Source organism: Phacochoerus africanus, chromosome 6, assembly GCF_016906955.1.
Source record: "Phacochoerus africanus isolate WHEZ1 chromosome 6, ROS_Pafr_v1, whole genome shotgun sequence".
Classification (NCBI taxonomy): domain Eukaryota; kingdom Metazoa; phylum Chordata; class Mammalia; order Artiodactyla; family Suidae; genus Phacochoerus; species Phacochoerus africanus.
The window spans coordinates 80,060,717-80,087,346 of NC_062549.1; the positions used below are offsets into that span (position 1 = coordinate 80,060,717).

At 47.5% G+C, this 26,630-nt stretch overlaps 1 protein-coding gene across 4 annotated transcripts in view; it reads left to right on the forward strand.

The window, feature by feature from the left end:
- PRKDC (protein kinase, DNA-activated, catalytic subunit) overlaps positions 1–26,630 on the forward strand; it is a 156,423-nt gene that overhangs the window by 109,850 nt on the left and 19,943 nt on the right. For all 4 annotated transcript variants that reach the window (XM_047783945.1, XM_047783946.1, XM_047783947.1 and 1 more), the window contains exons 60-70: positions 1,785–1,897; positions 3,219–3,350; positions 4,352–4,531; positions 7,467–7,672; positions 9,389–9,527; positions 10,503–10,691; positions 11,183–11,407; positions 12,407–12,515; positions 14,565–14,676; positions 22,715–22,889; positions 26,307–26,481. In XM_047783945.1, coding sequence (XP_047639901.1) covers positions 1,785–1,897; positions 3,219–3,350; positions 4,352–4,531; positions 7,467–7,672; positions 9,389–9,527; positions 10,503–10,691; positions 11,183–11,407; positions 12,407–12,515; positions 14,565–14,676; positions 22,715–22,889; positions 26,307–26,481 — 1,755 coding nt within the window. The remainder of the gene's footprint in view (positions 1–1,784; positions 1,898–3,218; positions 3,351–4,351; positions 4,532–7,466; positions 7,673–9,388; positions 9,528–10,502; positions 10,692–11,182; positions 11,408–12,406; positions 12,516–14,564; positions 14,677–22,714; positions 22,890–26,306; positions 26,482–26,630) is intronic.

Genomic DNA, 26,630 nt, shown 5'->3' on the forward strand with positions numbered 1-26,630 from the left:
TTCCCAGACCCCAGACCTGGCTTCTGCCAGCCCGCCAGCCAGACCTGTGTCCCCAGTGGCATTTTTATTGCCCCCCTTTCTCTCTGGGTCAGTGTCTGGGACATCGAGGACACATCTCCCTTCCCTTGTTCCCCTCCCCCACCCCGCCTCACTTGCAGCAAACCTGGGGCGCCACCATGTCATGTGCTTGAGCATGGGTCACATGGACCGTTTTCCTTCCTGCGCAGCCATTTCCCGGGGCATCAGTGACCGTCTCCTCTGGACCTTCTTTCTCCCCGTCCGTCCACAGGTTTCCTCTGAGCACAGAGCTGTCCTCTCTCTGAACCCCTAGGCCTCCCCCTGGCCGTGACCTAAAGACCGTGCCATGTCTGCTCACCTGAGCTTGCTCCTTTGGCCGGGTCGGGGGCACCTCCCGGGCACTTTGGGGCAGAGCTCAGCATGCAGCTTTGGGGCCAAGGGTAGGTGAGGCTTTGAGGGAACAGGCCCCTGGGGTCGTAGCTCTGGACTCGGGGCTCTGATGTGGCTCTCATGTTTTCCAGCGTTGGAACTGGGTCTCTGTCCTGGGGACACTCTTAGGATCTTCTCTCTTCAACCAGTTTTAGGAAACATCACAGAAGTGTCTTTTGGTGCAGGTCTGTTTTAGTCCATCTTCCTGGGCGAGAGGAAGGCCCTTTCCCATTGCTCACTCCTGTTTTCTGGCCCTGGGGTGTTTTCCTTGGTGATCTTGGATGATTTCCACACGTCCATCTCTCTTCAGGGAACCGTGGCTTGAGTCATGGATCCCTCTCCTGATTTCCTTGTGTTCATCCTCCTGTTTCCTCTTCTGGTGTCTCCTGGACCCCATCTTCTGGGCTCTGCTGTGACTGATGAAATCCTCTTTCAGGATCCAGGCGCCCTCGGTGCCTGACCGTCCCTCAGTCCTGACCCCTCTGTTATGACATCTACTCTGATCTTTCTGAGAGATGGTTGCATTTTGAATTTATTTCCTAGATGGTCTGCTTTCGACGTTTACTCTTTCCCTGTTGTTTTGGTCTCTCTTTTCTTTTTTTTTCTTTTCAGGGCCACACCCACAGCATGTGGAGGTTCCCAGGCTCAGGGTCAAATCAGAGCTGCAGCTGCCAGCCTACACCACAGCCACAGCAATGCCAGATCCGAGCCTCATTTGCGACCTACACCCCAGTTCATGGCAACGCCAGATCCTTAACCCACTGAGCGAAGCCAGGGATCAAACCTGAGTCCTCAGAGATGCTAGTTGGGTTCATTAACACCAAGCCACAAGGGGAACTTCTGGTTTCTATTTTTCTCATGTGAAGCTTTCCTCTAACGCCTGGTGCCTGGTGATCGTCAGCTTTGTGCTGTGTTGCAGGCATTGGGGTTGTGTCGGGTTGGAGCTGATTCACCAGCCCCGTGCTGGCTGCTCACCTAGAGGCATCATCTCTGCTCTCCTGCCTTCAGGCCCAGGGCTGGGGCCGGGGACCTGGGGCCATGTGGGAGTGGGGGGTTGCAGCCCTGCTGAAAGTCCTCTAGCCTTGCTGCCACCTCGAGTTCCCGAATCCCCTGTTATCCCTTCTATGTGACTGCCCGACTCCCCACGTGGCCCTGGGCTCCAAAGCCAGCCAGTCCTCACCGTGCTGGCCTTTGTGTTTCACGGGTTCACACTGTTCTAAAAACCAAATGAAGGAAAGGTGAAAAAGGGCAAAAAGCAAACAGTCGCACTTTTGTTTTCGGGATTGGGGAGGAGGCAGAGTCAGGCACAAGTAACAAACCTGCTTTCTGTCCTTCAGGTTCAGATAATCGGGCAGAAATACTGAGGTTACGCAGACGATTTCTAAAGGACCGAGAAAAGCTGAGTTTGATTTATGCCAGGAAAGGTGTTAATGAGCAAAAAAGAGAGAAGGTTTGTATCTGTTTCTCGCCTTCATTCTGTCGAGGGACGTGTGCTGAGAAGCAAGCTTCCCTGTTGGCCAAGAGCCGGGCCTGAAGCAGCGCCACACAGCCTCTGCATGTGGCTGGGAGGCCCCAAGCCTGGTCCCGCCTCTCTGGACACATGGGCTTTCTCTGCGTGGGGCAGACAAGACCACCCGTCCTTCCTAGGTTTGCGTCTGACTTCAGCCCCTCTCACCTCAAGGCCAGGGCCTTGACCCACCTCAGGACCAACATGCTGAGCTGCGGGGGGAGGCCGTGCTCGTAGAGGTGAGGGGCGGCCGGCAGGGGAAGTCCTGAGCCCTCTGCTGGGGCACAGGGGGGCTTGAGGTGGCAGCTGAACATTCCTCAGAATGTGGGGATTGTGGGAGAATTCGTTTAGCCACGGCTTCAATGTGAGACACAGGTCAGTAATGGTGACAGTGTTAGGGACCAGGTTGTGAATTAAAAAACCCGTCTTTGTTCCAGCTCAGTGTAAATCCTCAGCTTAGTCCACAGTGAGTTCAAAACTGAAGCACGAGACTTCAAATCTGAGCGTGAGCTGGTCGAACGGTTCCATTGTATCTTCTGTGGAAAGAGAAGGACCTTTCCACTCCATCATGTCTGTAACCACGACTCCTCAGGCCTCTCGCTGCCCACCCATCTCGGTGGCTTGGGGATGCCTGGCCTTGGGGGGCGGTCCTGTGCTCTCTCTGGCTGGTGGTGTTTGTGCTTGCGGAGTTGCGTTCCGTGTGAACTACACACAAAAAAGCTGGGGCCGCGTCATTGGAAATCACCAGGATTGAGCACGTTGGGAACTGTTCAGAGGCCCTGGGGAGGGTGCCTGCAGTGGGAAAGCTGCAGAAACACTCCAGCAGAAGGCGCCGTGCATCCACGGCCCATGGGCAGGGCGGGCGGCCAGAGAAGCAGGTGTGAGTCCAGCAGCTTGAACAGAGCAGGGCCAGAGGGGCCGGTGGCCTCGCTGGGCACAGCCAGGGTTTGGCCTCAGAGTAACAGAAAGGAAGTACAGCTTTCTCTTTTGCGGTTTTAAAAAGTTTTAAATCAAGTTCTCTGATTTCAGAGAAACTCAGGTTTTTGGTAACAGATTTTTAAATAATCTTATTGTTCATCTGCCTGGGATTTTTACTTTGGATTTCTCACCTGCCGGGCTGGTAGAGCACAGCAGCCACACCCTTTGGATAGAAACTGTCCCTCGTGCACTTTGCGTTGTGCGGCAGAGATGGTCCCGTAGCGGGGGCACTCAGCTTTCTCCACCGAGAGCCCTGAATTCCGCTCTGTGTCGCTCTTGATTGTAGGAGATCCAGAGTGAGCTGAGGCTGAAGCATGAGGCCCAAGTGGTCCTGTACAGGAGTTACCGCCACGGAGATCTTCCCGACGTCCAGATTCCCCACAGCAGCCTGATCGTCCCCTTGCAGGCTGTGGCCCAGGTCGGTGCTGGAATCCGTCTAGTGCTCCAGGGGCTGCCACTGGGAGGGCTCCCTGCGGGCACTGCTTTGTCCCTGAAGTGGGCGTGCTGAGGCCCTTGTCTCAAGTCTTGGCTGTGTTGCCTCGTGAGGCCCTGACACTGACATGAGGCCCTGTCCAGACACGCTGCTCTGTGCAGTGTCTCCATGTGCAGGTCACAGAGTGGAGCCACTCAACTCACAGAGTCCCTGGGTGAGGCCGGGTCGGGAGAGCACCGATGGCTCAAGGGCCTCCAGCCCCATGAACTGCCGCTGGCTCAGGGCTGGCTGGGAACAGTACTTGGAATGTGGGGAAGAGTAATGTTTTCTAGCCAAATTCTGACAGAAATAGGATGTTTATCCCTTGCAAGTTCTTTGACTTTAATTGAAATGATTTTTAAAATCAAAGAGGATTATTTATTATTCTAGGTACAGAATATAATGTTTTATATTTCTAAGGATTGCAAATCTAATATTGATTATAACAATAGGCTATATCTGTGTAACCCATTACTGCTTTATAATTTCTTTTTTCCCCCAGGGCCGGACTTGCGGCATATGGAGTTTCCCAGGCTAGGGGTCAAATTACAGCTTCAGCTGCCGGCCTACACCACAGCCACAGCAACGCCAGATCCGAGCTTTGTCTGTGACCCACACCACAGCACACAGCAATGCCGGATCCTTAACCCACTGAGCAAGGCCAGGGATCAGGCCTACATCCTCAGGGATGCTGGTTGGGTTTGTTACTGCTGAGCCATGACAGGAGCTCCATTAAGCCAGGTTTTAAATCAGCATCTTTGGGTCCAAAATCCATGCCGCTGTGCCCTTTACAAGAGTCGTGTCAAATCCAGCTCCTCCCCCGGGGGCGGCCGCTGCCATGCTCTCCATGGAACCGAGAGGTGTCATTGGGTTTGCAGCAGTTGGTGCTCTCTGGGACGCCTGGTGCTGCAGGTGCCTTACAGGGCCTGTCTGCCCCCCCTCCCCAGAGAGACCCGATAGTCGCCAAGCAGCTCTTTGTCAGCCTGTTTTCCGGGATCCTGAAGGAGACGGACAAGTCCAAGGCCGCAGCTGAGAGACTCAGCATCGCTCAGCAGCTGCTCCAGGACCTCACACGCTTCCTCGGCACCACCTTCTCCTTCTTTCCACCCTTTGTCTCCTGCATCCAGGTAAGGCTGCGTCCCACCGTCCACCCGTCGCAGGCCAGTGTCTCCGCAGTTCTGCTCACTTCTACGGGTGAAACAAGGTTTTCAGCAGTGGATGTGCTCTGCTGAGGCCTCCTCTTCCCAGATGGTAGACACCATTTATTTGTATTTAAAACTGAGATATGACAGAATAATCAGAAATGAAATGTGGCATCAGTCGTTCTGATCTTGAATAAGCCAGGCTCTTCCCCAAGTCCTGTCCCCCTTGCAGGTGTTGGCAGAGCCTGAGCTGCCTGTGCTCAGGGGTGGGGCCGCCGCCGCCCTGCATTCTGGGTGGGCAGACGTGGCAGGGCGCCAAGGCAGCCTCGTGCCAGGAAGTCGAGTGTTGCGATGCGCTGAGTGGTGTGGGGTCTGCTGGGCAGTAAGCTGGCCGCCTCCTGGGTGGAGTGGGCCGTGTATCATACAGACGATGAAACACAGTGGCCACAGTCCTACTTTGATGACCTCCAAACGTGCTAATTAGAAGATTACTTTCTCATGTAGGAAATGTTTCCTTTGCCACTTAAGACATGGATCCTTACAGAGGCCCTAATGGAAACTCTTTGGGCTTCATTTCAGTATTTTTGTAACTAATTAACCTTCCTGGAGGGCTTCAATAATCATATTCTTTAAGCAGCTTTGATGTGCAAACTAAATAGGTAATAATTCTCCAATTAAGTACTGAGTATTCCTACTTTGTTCTTTTTTTTTTTTGGTCACACCCATGACATGTGGAAGTTCCCAGACCAGGGATCGAACCTGAGCCACAGCTATGACCTGAACCACTGCAGAGACAATGCCAGATCCTTAACCCGATAAGCCACTGGGAACTCCCCTACTTTGTTCTTTTTGGAGTAGCGTGAAACTGTTGGTGTATTTTCTTTTTATGTATTAGTTCTATTTTTATTGGTTTATAACTTACAAATGGAACTTTTTCGTTGGTTTTCTCTTGGTGATACCAAAGATTTTGCATCAGCCAGTATTTCAAAATAAGTTTCTCTCTATGTTGTATTCTGGTTTCTTTCTTTTTTTGTTTTTGTTTTTTTAGGGCTGCACCCTCGGCATATGGAGGTTCCCGGGCTAGGGGTCTCATTGGAGCTGTAGCTGCCGGCCTACACCAGAGACACAGCAACACAGGATCTGAGCTGTGTCTTCGACCTACACCATAGCTCTTGGCAATGCGGGGTCCTTAACCTACTGATTGAGGCCAGGGATCGAACCCTCGTCCTCATGGATCGTAGTCTGCTGAGACCCGACGGGAACTCGTCTGTCTATTGTATTCTGTGGCTTTTTAAATCTGAATTTCTACTTTTGTTCCTGTGTTTATTTAAATAAACAATCACGGGAAACACTGGGCAGGCAAGCTTGCTGTCAGGCCCTGAGCTTGGGAAACACAGCAAGAGTGCAAGGCAGGCCGCAGGTGCAGACTTGAGCAGGCTGATTTCTGCTTCGTGTCTGAAGCCTTGGTATCTCCCCTCCCTCCAGGCCTCATCAAGCCTGCCGGGGGCATGGGCCAGGCCGAGGTCTCCAGGACACTGCTGCCGCCAGCACTTGGCACAGTTTGCTCTTGTCTGCGGCACCCTGCACCCGTCACACTGTCCTGACCATGCTGTCAGACACACTGGGAGGGCATTGTGTGCAGACCTTTCAGAAGAAGAGAAAGTCTTCATCTGACACAGTGAACTCACATCCAAGCAGGGACAGTAGGCAGCTCACTTCTTTCTGTGTGGGAATTTAGAAGTGAAATCAGTTGGCCAGTTGGCTACATGTTTTTGCTTAGCAAACCCTTCTTTATAAAGTAAAAAGATACTGTTAACAGGATCAGACAGAATAGTCAATTTTCCTGAAAATGGAAGTTCCTGAAAATGAATTCGTCCTGAAGAGCTTGTTTCATTATAAGCACACACTCATAAGGTGCTGTCCCACTGATAGGTGTTTGTGCATTAAAACCATTTCATGAAGGACTTTTCTTGGGCAAAAGGAGTAAATCTTAAATCACACAAAGTCAGAGATAACACTGTGTACATGTGCCTGAAGCATAGGAGGCACTCAGTATTTGTAGGATGAGTGGCTTTTACCTGAAAATTAAAATACATTTATTTAAAACACCCCATTCCGGGCCTCACTCTCAACGTTAGCCTAGTGCTGTCTGGAAACATGACCCTCAGTTAAGACAGAGCTTTGCGGCGTCATTAATGGAAATAGAGTCTCATTGGATCTTCCTTCCTTCACCGCTCGTTCCTCTAAGGGAACCAGAGGCTCCTGTTTACTCTGCAGACTCCATGCTCCGCCAAGACCCCTGAGGTAGAACCACGTGGGCTCATGGTCACTTACTTGTCAGTCTTGGCGAGGGGCCTGGAGCGAGGCTCAGACACAGGCCTGCTGTTCATACTGTTCTCTGTATTGATTGGGGTTTATTTTTTGTTATTTTTGCTGAGATAGAACGCTCAGTGGAAAGTGAGAGTTGCAGTGATAATTCTGAAGTCTTTTGTTCAGTGTTATGAGCAAGTTTGCCCCTGGGTGGAGGGCGATGGAGAAGCCGCTGGATAACAGAGCTGAGGGCGCGTGCTTTGTGGCGACTGGATGTGAAATCCTTGTATCTCAGATACTTTTCTCATCCACTCAGGCTCAATATTCTTGGGAACCTCGATTTGTCAGGATATGCACAATATCTATAAAAACCTTCATAGTCTGCTGGGGGTTTGATGGTTTAAGTTAATCCTGGATTGCCATTATAAAAATAAAAGGTCCTTTCCTCCTCTGAGCAAATTGCAGATAAGGAAAACATAACAGAATTACCTAGAAATGTTCGGTTTTATCACAATGAAGTCAGACTTTGTGTTTAGGAAAGCAAGTTACTCATTGTGCAGATGGGGTCCAAGAAGCACGGACTAAAGTTCTACTATGTCTGCCTTTGCAGGAGGTCAGCTGCCGACACACCGACCTGCTGAGCCTTGACCCGGCCTGCGTCAGTGTGGGTGGCTTGGCCAGCCTGCAGCAGCCCGGGGCCATCCGCCTCCTAGAGGAGGCCCTGCTGCACCTGGCGCCCCAGGAGCCTCCTGCCAAGAGGGCTCGGAGGAGACCCAGCCTCCCTCCAGATACTGTCCGATGGATGGAACTCGCCAAGTAAGCCTTGGGCCCTGGGCTGCTGGGCCCGCAGTGCCACAGCAAGTGGACAAGTTAATAGAAATGCAGTCCATGCATCAGGAATCCCTGTCACAACAGGGATGTCTTGCTCTAGGGGAGGGAACTTAAAAGGAAACCTGTTCATTTTTCTCGGTGTCCAGTTTTTTAGACTCTGTAGTACTCACCAGGTTTAATTTCATGTGGAGTGTGGTTGGTCATATCTGAAAGTTCCTAATATTTTCTGTGTTTATGCTGCATTGCTAACTAGAGGATGGTGTGTTATTTCAGTAGGACTCAATCTTTAGAAACGATCTAATATGATGACTGTTTATTTGGGAGAAACAACTTATGTTTTCTATGATTCTTCTCTTACGTGAGGTTTTATCATAGGAAAACCCGTGCTGATTCTGAGAAGATGTTGGATTAGGTTGCAGTTTAGCTTGCACTGCTCTTGTCTAGCACTGATGGTGAGATCTTCAGCTTCTAGGGAACAAGAGAGAAGAGGGAGGGTGGAGTTCTCACCTCGTCCCCGTCTCTGGTCTCTCTGACCCGAGCCCCGCAGGGGGAGCAGAGGCCATGAGAAAGTGTGCCCTGGGGCTCCGGCCACGTCAGGTCATCGCTTTGAGCATGTCCAGTGATGGGTCCAGCAGTGGGGCTGGTGTAGGGTGGCCATGACGCTGGTCTCTTCTATCCCTGGGAGATGAGTATAGCTGCATCGCCTCTTGGGCTCGTGGGCTCTGAGCTGTGTCCCCACCTCTGCCTGCCTCTGACTTGTCACCTCCTCCCCTCTGTGAGCTGGGCAGTAAGTCAGAGCTCTGAAAGAGAACCACAAACACAAGAGACTCTGCCCAGGGAAACACCAGACAGACTCAGGAAAAGCAAGGAGGGAGGGGGTCCTTGGGTGACTGCGGGGTTAGGAAGAGAGGGCTTTTCTGTGGAGACTCAAAAGATGGAAAAAAGTCTCCAGAGGAGTGAGCACCTGAGACTGTCTCAAAGGGGAAGTTTGGCTGATGTCAGGCAGATGTTTTGTTAAGATCGGAGAGACGAATGCTCTAGCAGACGTTCAGGCTCTGAGAAAACCACTTGTCCGCAGCATTGAGGTGGCCATAGAACAGGGATAAAACGTGGCATCTTAGGACCAGGATGAGTCTGTACCTGCAGCTGGGGTCTTGACAGGGCTCCAAATTTCACGGCTAGACAAGGATTCCAAGAGGTTACCAGGTATGTGCAGTGTTTCTCTGATGGATCAACCTGGAACGAGCTCCCTTAATGAGTCATCTGTGCATATGATACTTTCAGATTCTACTTTAAATGCACATTGGAATAATTTCTGACTTCTGTATGGCTAAAGTCATAAAACTTAATGGTAATTTCAGACTTTGTAAGCTCATATTTTTACAAAACAAAAATAACATTTGTTTTTTAATATACTGACATTTTGATGTAATATCATTTCATTAGAATAGATTTTAAAACTGTTGGCAATGAGATCCTGCTATATATATATAGCACAGGGAACTGTATCTAGTCACTTGTGATAGAACATGGTGGAGGATAAGGTGAGAAAAAGAATATATGTGTGGCTGGGTCACTGCTGTACAGTAGAAATTGACAGAACTAAGCCAATTTAATTGACAGAATTAAGCCAACTATAATGGGAAAAATAAAAATCATTTTAAAAAAATTGATTGGGACTCTCTTGGGTTTGTTTTACAGACTGTATAGGTCGATTGGAGAATATGACATCCTCCGAGGTATTTTTAGCAGCGAGATAGGAACAAAGAAGATCACTCAGGACGCATTATTAGCAGAAGCAAGAAGTGATTATTCTGAGGCTGCGAGGCTGTATAATGAGGTAAAATTGACCTCTAGCATGTCAGTTGCTTAAACATTTTTGTACTCTGATTCAAAAACTACTAACTTTAGAATTTAGAGCTTCGTAATGTTTCATTTTTATTCCCCATTTCACACAATAATTAATAGCAGAAAATGGTTTCCTAATAACCAAATGTGAACTAATTACTGTTGTACTCTTATTCTTTTTAAGAAAATTCATTGAATAAAATAAAGCATTTTTTTTTTTTTTACCGAGTACTATAAAATTGTAAGATGTTATTTCAGTATCTGATGTTACTATATAACCTCCATTTGAGTAGTTTGTTTTCCTTAAGTTAGCAAAAAAAATTTATTAAAAGGTCAGTAAGAGTTGGTTTTGGGAAGATGACTTTTAGTTGTCTTGAGTGTTCTGTGTTCGAGGTGCCAGAGGCCGGTGAGCAGGTAGCAGGATGTACTTGATATTGAGGTCTGCGGCCTGTGCGAGAGTGAGCAAGGTGGTAAAATTCTCTCCGTTTTTAAAAATGTCTCAATTTCTAATTTTCATTATAAGATCCTTTAAAGTAGTAAATAATCCGTGGTATTTACATCAAATTATGGGCATTTAAAGTCTTCGGTTTGGAGTTCCTTGTGACACAGTGGGTCAGGGATCCGGCGTTGTCGCTGCAGTGGCTCCGGTCGCTGCTGTGGTGTGGGTTCCATTCCTAGCACAGGAACATCTGTATGCTGCTGGCATGGTCAAAAAATAAATTAAAAAAAAATTCAGTTTCTTAATTGGCTTCCTTGGCAAATTTCCCAGAGAAATGCCTCCCTCTTGGCCTTTATGTTGGTTTTTTCCTATTAGATTCTCTCCAGTTCCTGTTCGATTTTCCCTTCTCTCCGCCTGTGGTAAACGTGAAAAGAGTCGTTCTCAGTAGGGACCTTACACAACCTGCAATGCGGTGTTTTCATCTGCATCGTTTCCAACTGAAATAACACAGGATCTTTCCTCTGCCAGGCTCTCAATAAACAAGAATGGGCAGACGGGGAGCCTTCAGAAGCCGAGAAGGACTTTTGGGAGCTGGCGTCCTTGGACTGTTACAACCAGCTTGCCGAGTGGGGCTCGCTGGCCTACTGTTCCACGGCCACGGTGGACGGCGCCAGCCCCCCAGACCTGACCAAGGTGTGGAGCGACCCTTTCTATCAGGTGCGTTGAGTCACTGCTGAGGCCACCGAGAGACACGTTCTGATGGTCAGGTGTTTTCTGGTTAGTGACATTGTTTAAAACTCCTCAGAAACAGGGCGTGGTTGTGAGGCAGTGGGGTGTTTATATGACCCAACAACTCCACAGTGTTGCTGAACCACTTACTGGTAGCTTTTAGCCTTGTAGCCCTTTCAAAGCAAGTGGCTGCGGCAGCCCTGGTGGGACCCGGGGACCGGGGCACCTCCTGTCAGGTCTGCGCTGGTCGCACTGCGGGCCCCCTTGTCTGCAGGACTTCTTCCTTATGTCTCATGGTTGCTAGATGAGCAGTGTTAGATGAGCCTCTTTAAAAAATTGTAGTTTTAGGTTTGAAACATTTGAAACACTCTCACTTTGGCTCTAAACCATGACCTGTAACGTGACGCCAAAGACACCATAGTATGAAATCATGAGGTGCCGTCGGCCCTCTGCGTCACAGGCTGACTTGGGCTCTGCAGGAGGCATGCCTGCCTTCCATCATGCGCAGCAAGCTGAAGCTGCTGCTCCAGGGTGCGGGCGACCAGACCCTGCTGAGCTTCGTGGACCAGGCCGTGACCTCAGAGCTGCACAAGGCCCTGCTGGAGCTGCACTATAGCCAGGAGCTGAGCCTGCTGTACCTCCTGCAGGATGATGTCGACAGGGCCCAGTACTACACTGAGAATTGCATTCAGGCGTTTATGCAGGTAAGACAGGTACACCGACCCGAAACCTGCCATTCCTGTGACGTTTTGCTCAGGTCAGCAGACTTGTGGAGGAAAAGCCACAGCAGCAGTTTCCACTAACCGCATGTCATGCCCTCTGGGTGCATTTGTCCTGGTACCTCTTAGACCTTCTGTTTTATTTATTTATTTATTTAGTCTTTTTGTCTTTTTAGGGCCACACCCTGCAGCACATGGAGGTTCCCAGGCCAGGGGTTGAATTGGAGCTGTAGCCGCCGGCCTACAGCCACAGCCACAGCAACAACAGATCCAAGCTGTGTCTGTGAACTACACCACAGCTCATGGCAACGCTGGATCCTTAACCCACTGAGCAAGGGCAGGGATCAAACCTGCAACCTCATGGTTCCTAGTTGGATTCATTAACCACTGAGCCACGACAGGAACTCCGACAGTCACTGTCTTCATCTTAGTTTTTAAACGTGTTTGAGGTTCATTAGTACACTAAAGATGAAGCTGAGCAAAGAAGAATTGGCTTCTCTAGTTGGCAGTTTTACCCTATAGGGTGTTGTGATTATTAAGAATTGATGGCAAATAGGGAGTTCCTGTTGTGGCTCAGTGGGTTAAGAACCTGACTAGTATCCATGAGGACACAGGTTCAATCCCTGGCCTTGCTCAGTGGGTCAAGAGTCCTGTGTTGCTATGGCCGTGGTGTAGGCTGGCAGCTGCGGCTGCGATTCAACCCCTAGCCTGGGAACTTCCATATGCTGCAGGTGTGACTCTAAAAAAAAAAAAAAAAAAAATTGGTGGCAAATAGAGTCAGTGCTGCCTGGTTGTGTTGCTGTTATTGAATGTGACCGAAAACCTAAATTAAAAACATTTAGACCATTTGTTAACTGCTCCTGTGGCTTAATGTTAACCACCCAGAGACATTTTGTTTAGTTGCTGTTTCATGTTGTTGAGGACTGTGTTAAGATCTAAAGCAGTCACTTGACTTGTGACCAGTGCCGAATCACTTTTTTCCAGAATTATTCCAGCATTGATGCCCTCTTGCACAGAAGTAGACTCACCAAATTGCAGTCTGTACAGACTTTCATAGAACTTCAGGAGTTTATCAACTTTATTAGCAAACAAGGTAATTTTAAGTTTATACCTACCATTTTTGTTCTCTTTACAATTATGGAAGAGTTTCAGCATTTGATCTTTTGGCTTTTTAGTGTTAGTACATTTCTTAATGTATGAGTTAGAAACTGCCTTGAGTTTAACCAACAAATAACATATTTCGAGATTGTTGAAATAAATGCTTATAAGAGTCAAGCGCTGTTCTCGGCCTGAGGAAGCTCAGCGTGGTGGTTGGACATGTGGCACCTGCCAAGGCAGGTACAGGATCACATGAGGATCTTGGGCGTCAGGACCTGCTGGGGTGGGCCCTGGGTGGGGTGTGCGGGGAGAGGGGCTCATGGAGGGCTGTCCTGAGCCTGAGGTGATGGGGGGCTGCTGGTGACAGTGCCTAGATCTCGGAGGCCTCCCCTGGAGTCAGAGGTGACATCCTAATTGTAAACCTGAATTTCAGTTTTTGTGCTAAATAATTAAAAATCAGGGAGTTCTTGTCGTGGCTTAGTGGTTAACGAATCCGACTAGGAACCATGAGGTTGCAGGTTTGATCCCTGCCCTTGCTCAGTGGGTTAAGGATCCGGCGTTGCTGTGAGCTGTGGTGTAGGTCGCAGACGCGGCTTGGATCCCATGTTGCTGTGACTCTGGCATAGGTCAGCGGCTACAGCTCCGATTAGACCCCTAGCCTGGGAACCTCCATATGCCGCGGGAGCGGCCCAAGAAATGGCAAAAAGACAAAAAAAAAATCATTATGAAAGACTTCAGAGTACTAATAAAAATTGGTATTCAGGAGTTCCCGTCATGGCTCAGTGGTTAACGAATCCAACTAGGAACTGTGAGATTGCAGGTTTGATCCCTGCCCTTGCTCAGTGGGTTAAGGATCTGGCGTTGCTGTGAGCTGTGGTGTAGGTCGCAGACGCGGCTTGGATCCCATGTTGCTGTGACTCTGGCGTAGGCTGGTGGCTACAGCTCCAATTCGACCCCTAGCTTGGGAACTTCCATATGCCGCGGGAGCAGCCCAAGAAATGGCAAAAAGACTGAAAAAAACCAAAAAACAAAAAACCTTGGTATTCAGAAGTATCTACCTAATTGTTCTCTGTTTAAGTTTGGAGATTGCTTCTTTTTTTTTTAGGGCCGCACCTGTAGCATATGGAGGTTCCCAGGCTAGGAGTCTAATCAGAGCTACAGCTGCTGGCCTATGCCATGGCCACAGCAACGTCGGATCTGAAGCATGTCTGCAACCTACACCACAGCTCACAGCAAGTCCAGGGATCGAACCTGCAACCTCATGGTTCCTAGTCAGATTCGTTTCCACTGCTCCACGACGGGAACTCCCGGAGATTACTTTTCAAGTACTTATTATGAATGACGTCACTCTGGGAGCTGTGTTACCAGTCTCTTTTCTCTAAGTTACCTGTTTTTTGCAATAGTCTTTTGAGAGGTAGGTTTTTTTCCCCATTGTACAGAGCCTCAGAGAGATCCAGCACCTTGTCTAAGCTAATACAGAGAGCGTCCAGATTTTGAACTCAGGACTGTTGGATTTCAGCTTTGGTCTTAAGCACTGCTTTCCAACCAACAGAAAGAAAATCGAAGGCTTAAAACTTAGCAATGCGGAATTTAAGTTTCACGAGGACGTTCTGAATCTGTGGTGATGTGGCCTTGGGCAGAGCTCTGTCTCAGACACCACTTGGTGCACGTCCCCCGGGTACCCTGTGACGGTTGAGACCAGAGCTTCCAATAAGAAAATTGGCTGCAACTCTATGCAAACTTGTCAATTTTCAGTGCTGTCTAGGTTTTGGAATTGTGGGTGGAGCTTGTGGGCCTGGGATGAATGTGAAGGTTGGGTATGTTTATTTCCTCATTTTTGCTCTGGGGCCTTAAGAAGTTGAGTTTTAATGTAAAAATGTATTAAATATGGTAATTTTGTGCTCCTGTTGTGAAAGATGAGACAAAATGTTTTAGTGTGGAGCAGAAATTTGAATTAGTTTCTTTTGACTAATGGCAGCTGGGCTTTGGAAAGTAATGTGATCCTCGAGCTGTGGATAGTCATGTGCTCTAATATTGCTTGTAGGTAATTTATCATCCCAAGTTCCCCTTAAGAGACTCCTAAAAACCTGGACAAATAGATACCCAGATGCAAAAACAGACCCGATGACCATCTGGGATGACGTCATCACGAACCGGTAAGGTCCGACCCTTTTGAGTGGAATGTGGATTCTTTGCTGAAGTTGCCACAAACTGTGGTTTAGAAAAATGTGGAGTTTGAACGTTTCAACGACGGGCCAGTTTCCACGAGTCTGTCCTGGCCTGTCTTTGCTGGCGGCAGCCCCGTGGCCATACTCTGGAAGTGAGAGAGGGCAGGGCTGCACCTCTGCTCCTGTCTCAGGGCTGAGTGTTAGGGAGGGAGGTGGCAGTGAAGAAGGTACTGCTTAGGCATTTCTCATAATTCTGCTGTCATCACCTGGATTTTTGACATGGCACCTCCTGCTCCCAGCTCTGTCAACTCCTGGAGTTTTCACTTTACCAGATCTGAGAGGATTTTCCTTTTCTCGTCCTTTCCTCACCTGTAACAGCCATGGGAAACCGTATGTTTCAGAGAAGAGGTTGTGAGTTGTTTGGTGCAAATACATGCAGTCGATGGAAGAACTGTGACCCTGTCTCCTGTTCTTGCCATCGGACTCTGTTTCCTTGTTTCCTCTGCTACTAAGCTTTTACAAATTTACTTTTTATACTCTTTACTTTTCATACCTTTTTTATTTTTTATTTTGAGACAAGTTCTTACCTATGAAAAAGTTACGAGAAAATTAGAACTCTGGAGTTCCCATTGTGGCTCAGTGGAAACGAACCTGACTAATATCCATGAGAATGTGGGTTTGATCCCTGGCCTCGCTCAGTGGGGCGGGGATCCGGCGTTGTCATCAGCTGTGGTGTAGATTGCAGACATGGCTTGGATCCTGCGTTGCTGTGGCTGTGGTGTAGGCCGGCAGCTGCAGCTGTGATTCAAGCCCTAGCCTGGGGACTTTCATATGCCACAGATGTGGGCCTAAAAAGAAAAAAAAGAAGAGCTCTTCTGTGTGCCTTTCATCCAGATTCATGGTTTTTAACTCTGTTTTCTTTTCTGTGGCTGCACCCATGGCATGTGGAAGTTCCTGAGCCACAGATGGGATCTGAGACAGAGCTGTGACCCATGTGACAGCTGCAGCAACACCGGGTCACCCACCCCCTGCTCCAAGCTGGGGATCAAACCATTACCTCCACAGAGACGAGCCGGGTCATTAACCCTGAGCCACAACGGGAGCTCCAGCGTTTTTCACATGTTCCACATTAGCATTTCTTTCTTTCTCTCTTTCCACATATGTGTATGTATTTTCTGAACCGTTTGAAGGTAAGTTGCACGCATATGTTTTCTTACCTCGTTGTCAGTGTACCTTTTTCCTAAGACAAAGAGTATCTTCTTCGCACCGTGCTACAGTAATACCATCCCTGTTTTCATTTTAATCTGTAGCCTCAGTTTCAGTTTTGTCGACTGTCCTGTTAATGTCCTTGAGAGCGTTTTCTCTTCTCAAGACGGGATCCAGCGCACGGCCCTGTGCACACTTGGCTGATGTCTTTAGTCCCTTTAACTTGGAGCAGTTCCCCACCGTTCTGCACGACCCTGACACTGGGGAGGGCTTTTCCTGAGTTTGGGTTGACTTTACCCCCTCATGATGACCAGGCGCCGTGCCCCTAGCCAGAAGGCCCCCCAGGTGGAGTGTTCCTCCTGTGGTCCCCCTCTGGAAGCACAGGGTGTCCACCTTCTTTTCCCGTGATGGCCATGCTGGCAGCCTCGTTAAAGTGGCATCTGGTCTTTCCAGAGTGAGGCCCGTCTTCCCTCTGCCACTGAAGAGCAGGGTGGGAGGTGCTTTGAGACATACCTGTCCCCTGCTTCTCCCGAGACTTACTCCTCATGCTCTGTGTCTGTGGACGACTTTGTAGCCCAAACCAGTCTGTGTGTGTGTGTGTGTCTTTTTTTTTTAGGGCCGCTCCCGTGGCATATAGAGGTTCCCAGGCTAGGGGTCAAATCAGAGCTATAGCCAATGGCCGTAGCCACAGCAATGCCAGATCTGAGCCGTGTCTGGGACCTACACCACAGCTCATGGCAACGCTGGATCTTTAACCCTCTGAGCAAAGCCAGGGATCAAACCTACGTTCTCGTGGATGCTAGTTAGATTTATTTCCACTGAGCCACAGTGGAAACTCCCCAAGACAGAAACTCCCCAAGCCAGTCTTGCCAGTGACAGTTGCAGAGTGATGCTCTTCTTGCCCCACCGTCGGGTTCCTGTTCATCAGTCTGTGTCTTATGAAGAAGCACTCTCCCTTCCCCCAAGTCTTCATTGACTGACGTACCTAAATTTCGCAGTATTACTCTAGGAGTGATACCACGGTTCCTGTCATGGGCAACAGAAACAAACCCGACTAGCATCCATGAGGGTGCAGGTTCCATCCCTGGCCTCGCTCAGTGGATCAAGGATCCGGCGTTGCTGTGATATGTGCTATAGTTCGCAGATGCGGCTTGGATCACATGTTGCTGTGGCTGTGGTGTAGGCTGGCAGCTATAGCTCCAATTTGACCCCTACCCCGGGAACCTCCATGTGCCGCAGGTTTGGCACCCAACCCCTCACCCCCCCCCCAAAAAAAAAAAAAAAACCCAGCAGAAAAATGAAATGAAAATATAGTCTTACTATAGAATCATGGATTCCAGTTTTATTTAATGGAATAGAATCCATTACTTATTTTCTGTTCAAATTGTCTCAGATTTGGCTAGTGGGAGACCCTTCAAGCTGATAGGCCAGGCTCAACTTGCAAACTTATTCTCCTACTTTCTTCTAGAATTGTTAATGGCTTTAGTTTTTACATTTAGGTCCTTGAGAAAGTGGGAGATGATTCTTGTAGATGTTATAGGGTGGGTTAGATTTTTCCTGTTTCCTTATGGAGACCTAGCTGTCTAGTCGCATTTGTACAAAAGTCTTTTTATAATTGAGTTGTCTTGGTACCTTTTTTTTTTTTTAAATCAGTGACCATTATGTCTGTGGGTCTATTTTTGAATGCTCTGTTCTGTTTCTTGATTTTTTTTAAATTTATATTTTTTGTTATTTCCCCAACACAGTTTTTTTTCCCACTGTACCGCATGGGGACCTAGTTACACATACATGTATACATACTTTTTTCTCCCATGTTTCTTGATTTTTATGCATCTCTTTTTACTACAGAAATCTGTCTTCTTTACTGTTGCTTTATAGTAACTCTTGAATCAGAGTGAGTTCTTCAACTTTGTTTTCTTCTTCTTTTCTCTCTCCCTCTTTTCTTTCTTTTTTTTTCCCCTGCTTTTCAGGGCCACGCTTGCAGCATATGGAAGTTCCCAAGCTAGGGATCAAATCAGAGCTTCAGCTGCTGGCCCACGCCGCCACAGCCACAGCAACGCCAGATCCAAGCCACGTCTGTGACCTTCACCAGATCTTGTGGCAAAGTGGATCCTTAACCCACTGAGCGAGGCCAGGGATCAAACCCACATCTTCATGGACACTCTCAGCTTCTTAACTTGCTGATCCACAATGGGAACTCCCCAAATTTGTTTTTCTTTATGAAAATTACTTTGCTTATTTTAGATTATTTATGCTTATATATATAGAATTTCTGTCAGTTTCTACCAAAAAAAAGAAAGAAAGAAAAATAGAGTTTGATTAGGATTTCATTGACTATAGATCAACTTTGGGAATTGCTGCTTTAACAGTATAGAGTTCTCCAATTCAGGAATGTGTTATGTCTCTGTTTAAGGCCTTTTTAATTTCAGTGATTTGTACTTTTTCAGCACGGAGATCTTAGATGTCTTTTGTTAGGTTCATTCCTAAGTACTTAATATTTTTTCAGCATTGTAGAAAATGGAGGGGTTTTTTCGCTGTATTTTCCAGTTATTTGCTGCTTGTCTGCCGGTTTTCTAAAAGTTTTGTTTTACCATGAATAGGTGTTGAATTTTGTCAAGGGCTCTTTTCTGCTTCCATTTAATTGGTCATGTTGGTTTTCTCCTTTAGTGTGTATATATTTATATATGTCTGTTAGGTCTGTTTTGTCTGTAGGGTTGTTTAAATCCAGTTTCCTCACCGATTTTCTGTCTGGACGGTCTGCCCTTTGTTGAGGGTGGGATGTTTACGTCAGCTATTGCTGTGTTGCTGTTTATTTCTCCTTTTAGTTCTATGAGCATTTGCTTTATTATTTGCTTTATTATTAACCCTAACCCATTTGCTTTATGATGTTGGGTGCATAGATATTGTCATTACATTTACTTGACAGACTGTCCCCTTTGTCATCATAGGACAACGTTCTTTGCATCTTTTTACCATTGTTCGTTTAAAGTCTGTTTTGTCTGATGGAGTCTAGCTACCCCCACTTTTTGGAGTTGCCATTTGCTAGAAGTCCTTTCTCCATCCCTGTTTCTGTCAGTGTGTCTTTAGAGTGAAAATGAGTCAATTGTGGGCAGCACATTATTGGATTTCTCTTTTTTTAATCCATTTTGCCTGAAGACTGACCCATTTACATGTAAAATGCTCATTGAGTAGGTGAGGATTTACTGTTGAGGGTCCGTCACCCCTGGCTGCTTATCCTGCTCTCTTCCTATGGTTTGATGACTTTTTGTTTGCTGTGCTTTCACTTCTTTATAGTGAGTTTTTCTGTAACCACTACAGGTTTTTCTTGTGTGGTTACCATAAAGCTTACGTAAATGCTCTCGTAACCTGATTTTAAGCTGATAACAACTTACTTGTGATAACATTCTTAAACTTTATGCTTTTATGTCCTCATCGTCTTACATTTTAAGCTATTGATGTTACAATTTACTTTTTTTTTTGCCTCTGCAGCATGCAGAATTTCCTGGTCCAGGGATCACACCCACAACACAGCAGTGACAACACTGGATCCTTAACTGCTGGACCACTAGGAACTCTTCCATATTTTTATATCATGTACCCAATACCAGATTATTGAAGTTGTGGTTATATTTAACATATTTGTTTTTTAAATTTTAAAGTAGAGTTGTCACTGAATTAAATACCGTCATCACCATACTGGAGAATCTATGTGTATGGTTACCAGTGGGTTTTATACTAACTTCATGTGTTCCTGTGATATTAATTAACACCTCTTTCTTCCTTCCTTCCTTCCTTCCTTTCTTTCTTCTTTCTTTCTTTATCTTTTTAGAGCTGTACCTGTGGCATATGGAGGTTCCCAGGCTAGGGATCAAATTGGAACTATAGCAGCCGGCCTACACCACAGCCACAGCAACTCGGGATCCCAGCCACATCTGCGACCTACACCACAGCTCACGGCAATGCTGGATCCTTAACCCACTGAGTGAGGCCAGGGATTGAACCTGTGTCCTCATGGTTACTAGTCAGATTTGTTTTCCACTGAGCAGCGACGGGAATGCCCACCTTTATATTTCTGCTTGAAGAACTCTCCTTAGCATTTCTTATAAGGCAGGGAGGCCTAGTAAAGTACCCCTCAGCTTTTGTTTGTTCAGGAAAGCCTGTCTTGTTTTCATTTCTGAAGGACAGCTTTTCCAGGTATTGTCTTCTTGGTTGACAGGTCTTTTATTTATTTATTCTTTTCTTTTGATATTTTGAATGTATCATCCCATCCTGAAAAGTTTGTCTTTTTTAAAAATTTATTTTATTGAAGTATAGTTGATTTCCAGCATTGTGTTAATTTCTTCTGTACAGCACAGTGATTCGTTTATATATATTCATACATTCTTTTTCATTTTCTTTTCCATGATGGTTTATCCCAGGATATTGCATATAGTTCCCTGTGCTACACAGTAGGACCTTGCTGTTTATCCATTCTATGTTTCCTGAAAATTTTCTTTCTTTTTTTTTTTGTCTTTTTGCCTCTTCTAGGGCCGCTTCCGTGGCATATGGAGGTTCCCAGGCTGGGGTCTAATCAGAGCTACAGCTGCTGGCCTACACCAGAGCCACAGCAACACCAGATCCGAGCCGTGTCTGTGACCTACACCACAGCTCATGGCAATGCCAGATCCTTAACCCACTGAGCAAGGCCAGGAATCAAACCCACAACCTCATGGTTCCTAGTCGGATTCGTTAACCACTGAGCCACAACAGGAACTCCCTGAAAATTTTCTTTTGAGAACTTCACCTTACTGGGGGAGGGAGGTTTTCCCTTGTGTGATGTGTCAGAAAATCAGGCTCGACCGTTTCCAGTGGCCACGACGTGGAGGCAGCTCTGTGTGCATTGGCCCAGAGCGGGTAGAAGAGGTGGTGCACTCACTCTGGAGGCCCCGCTGTGTGGGCTCAGCTCTTTTATGCTGTTTGCGTGAATGAGGGAGATTCTGTTCCAGCAGCTTGTGGACTTGGATGTGGACTCTGTCATGCTTTCTGTTGGCTCAGGTCTCGGTTTGGTTCTGAGTCAGTCCTACGCACATGTCCGTCAGGAGCTAGAGGCTCTCTTCTCTGGTGCTGCCCCTCCAGGCCTCCTCTTCCAGCCTTTGGTCTCTCCAGGCACAGCACAGAATCCCAGCCCCTGGGGCTGGTACACTCCATGTCATGGTCACCCTGCTGGCAGACCTGGAAGGAGGGAGAGAAAATGCGGGCAACTCATCCCAGTGGCAGAGCCTTCTCTGACTTTGACTTCCTTCCACCTGAAGTTGGCTGTGTTTTATTTACTCTCAGGTTCATTGGGTGGTTATAGGTGCATTTTCTCCAGAGTTTCTAGTTGTCATCAACAGAAGGATGGCTTTAGGGGCTTACATGGCCCTACAAGAACCAGGACTCTCTAAACTTTAGGAAGATGAGTCTTTCATGCTCCTTCCCCCCCAGGCTAGTACAGGAACCCAGCAGGGACACAGTACTGGGAGCTTCTGCCTTGGTTTAATTTGTGCCTTCTCTCTGGGATGTCATGGTCTGTGCTACCTGGAGTGGAATGCCTTCCGCTGTCCCCACACCTCTGGGGGCCCAGGCCATGTTTGTGCCACAGCATAACATTCCATGTCCCCCATTACTTGTTTTTCCAGAGGCTTATCCAGCACCCAGTTTCCACCCCCTTTGCTTGCTTAGCTTTGGGAGGGAGGGGGCACGTGTGTGTTGGGCATGGGATGGGGGCATAGAAGCAGATGAATGACAGGTTGTGTGTTGAGGAAAAAACAAGACAAACAAGAGAGATGTGGCTACAGTATGTCTAAGAAAATTGAAACTAGTCCCTGGATGAATAGAAATTTTGCTAATTATTAAAAAAAGAATGACAGTTGATTTACAATGTTCTGTCAATTTCTGCTGTATACCAGAGTGACCCAGTTATATATACGTTCTTTTTCTCACATTATCTTCCATCATGTTCTATCACAGTTGATTAAATATAGTTCCCTATGCTATAAAGCGGATCTCATTGCTTATCCATTCCAAGTGCAAGACTTTGCATCTCCTAATCCCAAACTCCCAGTCGATCCCACTCCCTCCCCCATGGCAACCACAAGTCTGTTCTTCATGTCCATGAGTTTGTTCATTTTCTGTAGAAAGCTTCGTTTGTGCCATATATTAGATTCAAGATGTAAGTGATATCATATGATGTTTGTATTTCTCCTTTGGACTTACTTCACTTAGTATGAGAGTCTCTAGTAGTTAATTATTGATGAGGGGTACATTTTCCATACTTAGGTCCTTTGTCAGTGTTACTGGCAATGAAAATAATGAAAATAAAATCATGGGAACCAAGTCATATATAAATCATGCTACAAATCAAAACAACCTTTCAGCTCTATGACTTTGTTGTCACTGTTCCCAGTGGCTATGGCCTGCTTGATGCTTGACCTTGTCCCCCTTTGGGAAGAAGACTTTGGGTTTGGAGATAAAAGGAGAAAAATGGATATGATGCAACACAGGCTCTATTGTCCGTTTGTTCAGAGAGCAGGTTATGGGTGTGAATACTTTACTTTTGCGGAGGTGGAAGCCGTGGCCGGTACCTGGAAAATTCTCTTGAAGTATTCTAGTGATCTTCCAGGAGTTGGTTAATTAAAATGGAGATTAAATCCAGTACTGAGAATGTATATTTACAGTCCAAAAATGAGCACAGTTTGAATGAGTGTAGCGTTTCTGTCTGAATGCTACCCAGTAGCTTCCTGTGTGTCAGAGATTTCTTTCATGGGTCTGGCATTAATTGTCGTTGTCTTGTTTTGTGTAGTTGTTTCTTCCTCAGCAAGATAGAGGAGAAGCTTGCTCTGCTTCCAGATGATGCAGATGTGGGTGTGGACGGAGGTGGGGGCCCTGGGCACCAGGTGGAGAAGGAGGCTCAGTCTCTGATCTCAAGCTGCAAGTTCTCCATGAAGTTGGAAATGATAGCAGGTGCGAGAAAGCAGGTAGGCGCTGCTGCTGCTTTTTTTTTTATTATTACTCAAATGAATTTATCACATCTGTAGTTGTATAATGATCATAACAATCTGATTTCACAGGATTTCCATCCCACAGCCCAGGCACATCCCCTCACCCCCCAAACTGTCTCCTCCAGAGACCGTAAGTTTTTCAGTGTCTTTGAGTCAGCATCTGTTCTGCAAAGAAGTTCAGTCTGTCCTTTTTTCAGAAGGTAGGCGCTTCTGAACTTGGCTTTCTTCACACAGTAGAATCTAAGGCTGAGGGATATTTTAGTTGTTAGATTTGTTTTTTGTTTTTTTGGGTTTTTTTTGGTCTTTTTGCTATTTCTTGGGCCGCTCCCGCGGCATATGGAGATTCCCAGGCTAGGGGTTCAATCGGAGCTGTAGCCACCGGCCTACACCAGAGCCACAGCAACGCGGGATCCGAGCCGTGTCTGAGTTGTTAGATTTGTTTGCTTGTTTGTTTATAAGAAGGTAAACTTGAAGAAACACTTAAAATTTTCCAAAAGCCTCTGTAGTTTACTCTATACTTGTTAATTATTTCAAAACGATTATTAGAAAATAAAGCTAATTTCAGGTATTCTCTTGTTCAACAAAATGAATGCTTGCCAGTTAGTTACAAATTGTATTTAGGTTTAGTTTGTGGAAATCTGTCATTTTTTGATGCAAGTGTGCTTTGCTTAAAAGTTGTGTATAAACATTTTAACTGTTTAGATCATACTTTTTGTGTAATTAAATCATATTTGAATGTCTTAGGGGAGCTTGGTCTGATTGCTGTTGTAAAGCAAAGAATGTAATTCTGATAGAAATAATATTTCTGTTTTGTGGGTTTAAGTGCTCAGTTACAGGTTTTTCTTTAAGATGGGTGTTGTATCAGTTAGGAATTTTTATATTTCAAATAACAGAAAGCCCAGCCCAGAGCGGCCTAAGTGAATAAAGGACATATATCAGTTCCTCAAATGACAAGTCTGGAGGAGCCACTTCCAGCTGCTCTCAAACACTCTGCCAAGGACGTGCTTCAGCCCTGGTCTCCCGGTCCACACGGGTCTTGGCCTCAGATCCCACAGGATGAGTCTCTTTGGCAGCTCCGGGCTCGCCCTTCGAAGTTGGAAGCAGCTTTTTCTTGTCTTACTTCCTCCCCACTGCATCATCCTGGAATTAGTTTCTCCCTGACAGATTTCCCACAGAAAGAAAGGAGATGCTTTTTCCCATAAGGCCTGGCCATCTCCTCCAAATCCTCAGCTCCTGGTGCAGCAGCAGTGGCCATGGTCTAGGGCATGTGGCTTCTCAGCAGGAGATGAGGGGCTCATCTCAGAGGGGACAGTGGGTGCTGGAGGTGCAGGAAGGGGGAGGAGGGGAAAGAAGGCTCCCTGGAGGCGGCAGCAGGGGGAACAGCAAGAGAGAATGGTCCTGGATGCATTCAGACAGAATCCTGAAAGTGAGAGACTGGGAGCTAAGGTCTGCTGTGAGCGGAGGGGTTTTCTTGCGATGCTGGTTTGAGGTGGACTATGGAGCATGTGGCCAGGAACTAGGCCTGGAGGCTCGAGGGACACAGCGGAGGCTGCTGAGGGGCCGGCCAGAGAGACCATGTGGGAAGTGGGGGCGGGAAGATGCAGTTGGGACAAGCCAGGATCAGCAGGAATGATGAGGCTTGGGGTTTTCGTCTGAGTGGTGGAGGGGAGGTGACTAGGCAGGCACAGGTCTGATGTCCGTGTCTTTGAAGCTTAACACAGAGTTAGATTTCAAAGATATCCACATAACAACCGACTAAATAAAACTAGATAAATTGAACTTTGAAAACTTCTCCACCTCAAATGACACACCCAGGAAAATGAAGCGACAACCCATAAGATGGGAGAAAATACTTGGAAATCCCGTAGCTAAGAATGGTCCACTATCCAAAATACATACATCAGTCCTTATAGCCGGATAACAGAAAGTTGAACAACCCAGTGAAAAATGGGCAAAGGATCTGATTAGACATTTCTCCCAAAAAGACACAAGTGGCCAGTGAGCCCATGAAAAGACTCAGCTCCATGAGCCATCAAGAAGATGCAGATCAAACCACAGCAGGGGCCATGGCCCCCCCAGGATGGCAGGTGTGGGGCCACTGGGGGTTCGTTCTGTGAGCTCCTCCAGCCCCGTCACCAGTGGCCCAGCAGGCCCCCGTCTCGCCCTGCACCCAGAGAGATGAGGAGGCGAATACCTCCATCCAGAAGTTTGCGAGCAGATTACGTTCAAGCGAATTAGCAAAACGAGCATTATTCAGAATAGCCAGAGGGTGGAAAAAGGTGAAAGTTTATCACTAGGTAAATGGATAAATAAACTGAGGTTTATCCAGCGAAAGGAAGAAAGTTCTGATAACCCCACACGCAGAGCCAGCACCCACCTTCTCACTCTGTCTGTGGGGAGGGTCCAGAGGCTGGGCAGTGGCTTCCGTGTGTGTCGGTGAGTGTGTTCTAGAATTGGGCGACAGTGGTGGCTGCCCAGCCTGGTGGTTCCTGGAGACACCAGATTGTGTGCGGTCCTTGAGCCCGTCCCCACGGTAAATACACAGACACCCTTGTGACTGACGCCAAGGCCATGCCGTCGCTGCTCTAAGGAGGGTCATGTCCCAAAGGCCAGAGAAAACTCCTTGTGTGCAGGGACTTCTAAGTTGTCCCATGTGTCAGCTTGCTGCTTTTGTAATAGGGGCGGGCGCAGCCCTTAGTGTGTGTGACCCTTAGTGCCAGTTAGAGGTCCCCCTCCTCCAACAGCGGTGCCCCTGGTGGTGGGCGGCGTGAGCGGATTGCAGCCTTTTCCCGGGCCCTCTAGGCCCTCCAGCCCCGGGCTGCTGAGGGAGCTGGGAGTGGCGAGGCTATGGGCTGTGACCTGCTGAGACCATGCCACCTGCCCACTGGCCAGCCCAGCCCCACCTCTGAAATCTAATGACAGCAGAGGCCTCCCAGAGCTGAAGATGCTTGTGACCTTGAAGAAGTAAGATAAAGGGTGGTGATGATGCTTTGCCTATAGGATTTGTTAATGGTTAACAGCTGCCAGGAGTCGTGGAGACAGAGTTTAATGTCTCCCTTCCCTTTCCTTCCTTGTGTGTTACACCTTCAGATTAAAAAGTGGCAGAACAGAGGGTGACATTTGTTCGATAGGGGCTTACAGGTATATCCTTCTGGGCAGCCTCAGGAGCGAAGGATCCAACACCAGGAAGTTTGCAGCAACTTGCCATGCCCCTCCCTCACCTTTCTCTGAAAAGCTTTGCTAAAGGCTCGGGGGAGTCCAGGTTTTCGGGCACGGGCCAACAGTTTCCTCGCGTGGCCTGCAATAAAGCTTGCCCGCTCCAGACTCCTGTGGCCTCACTGTGGGTCAGGCACAGACCTGCGTTCCGTGACGCGCTCTTTCTTCTGCGTGCAGAGCAACTTCTCACTCGCCATGAAACTGCTGAAGGAGCTGCACAGAGAGGCCAGGACGAGGGACGACTGGCTGGCGCAGTGGGTGCAGAGCTACTGCCAGCTCAGCCACAGCCGCGCCCGGGCCCAGCGCCCATCCGAGCAGCTCTGCACGGTGTTGAGGACCGTCTCCCTGCTGGGTGGGTACATGCGCCGGGCGCTGCGTGGGAATTAAAGTGTGTAAACATTTATAAATATTTAGAGCCAAGATACTTTGTGTCCTAATCATACTATTGAATATGACTTCTGGAGCTTTTATTTCTTTACAAAGTAAAGTTGAAATAAAAAA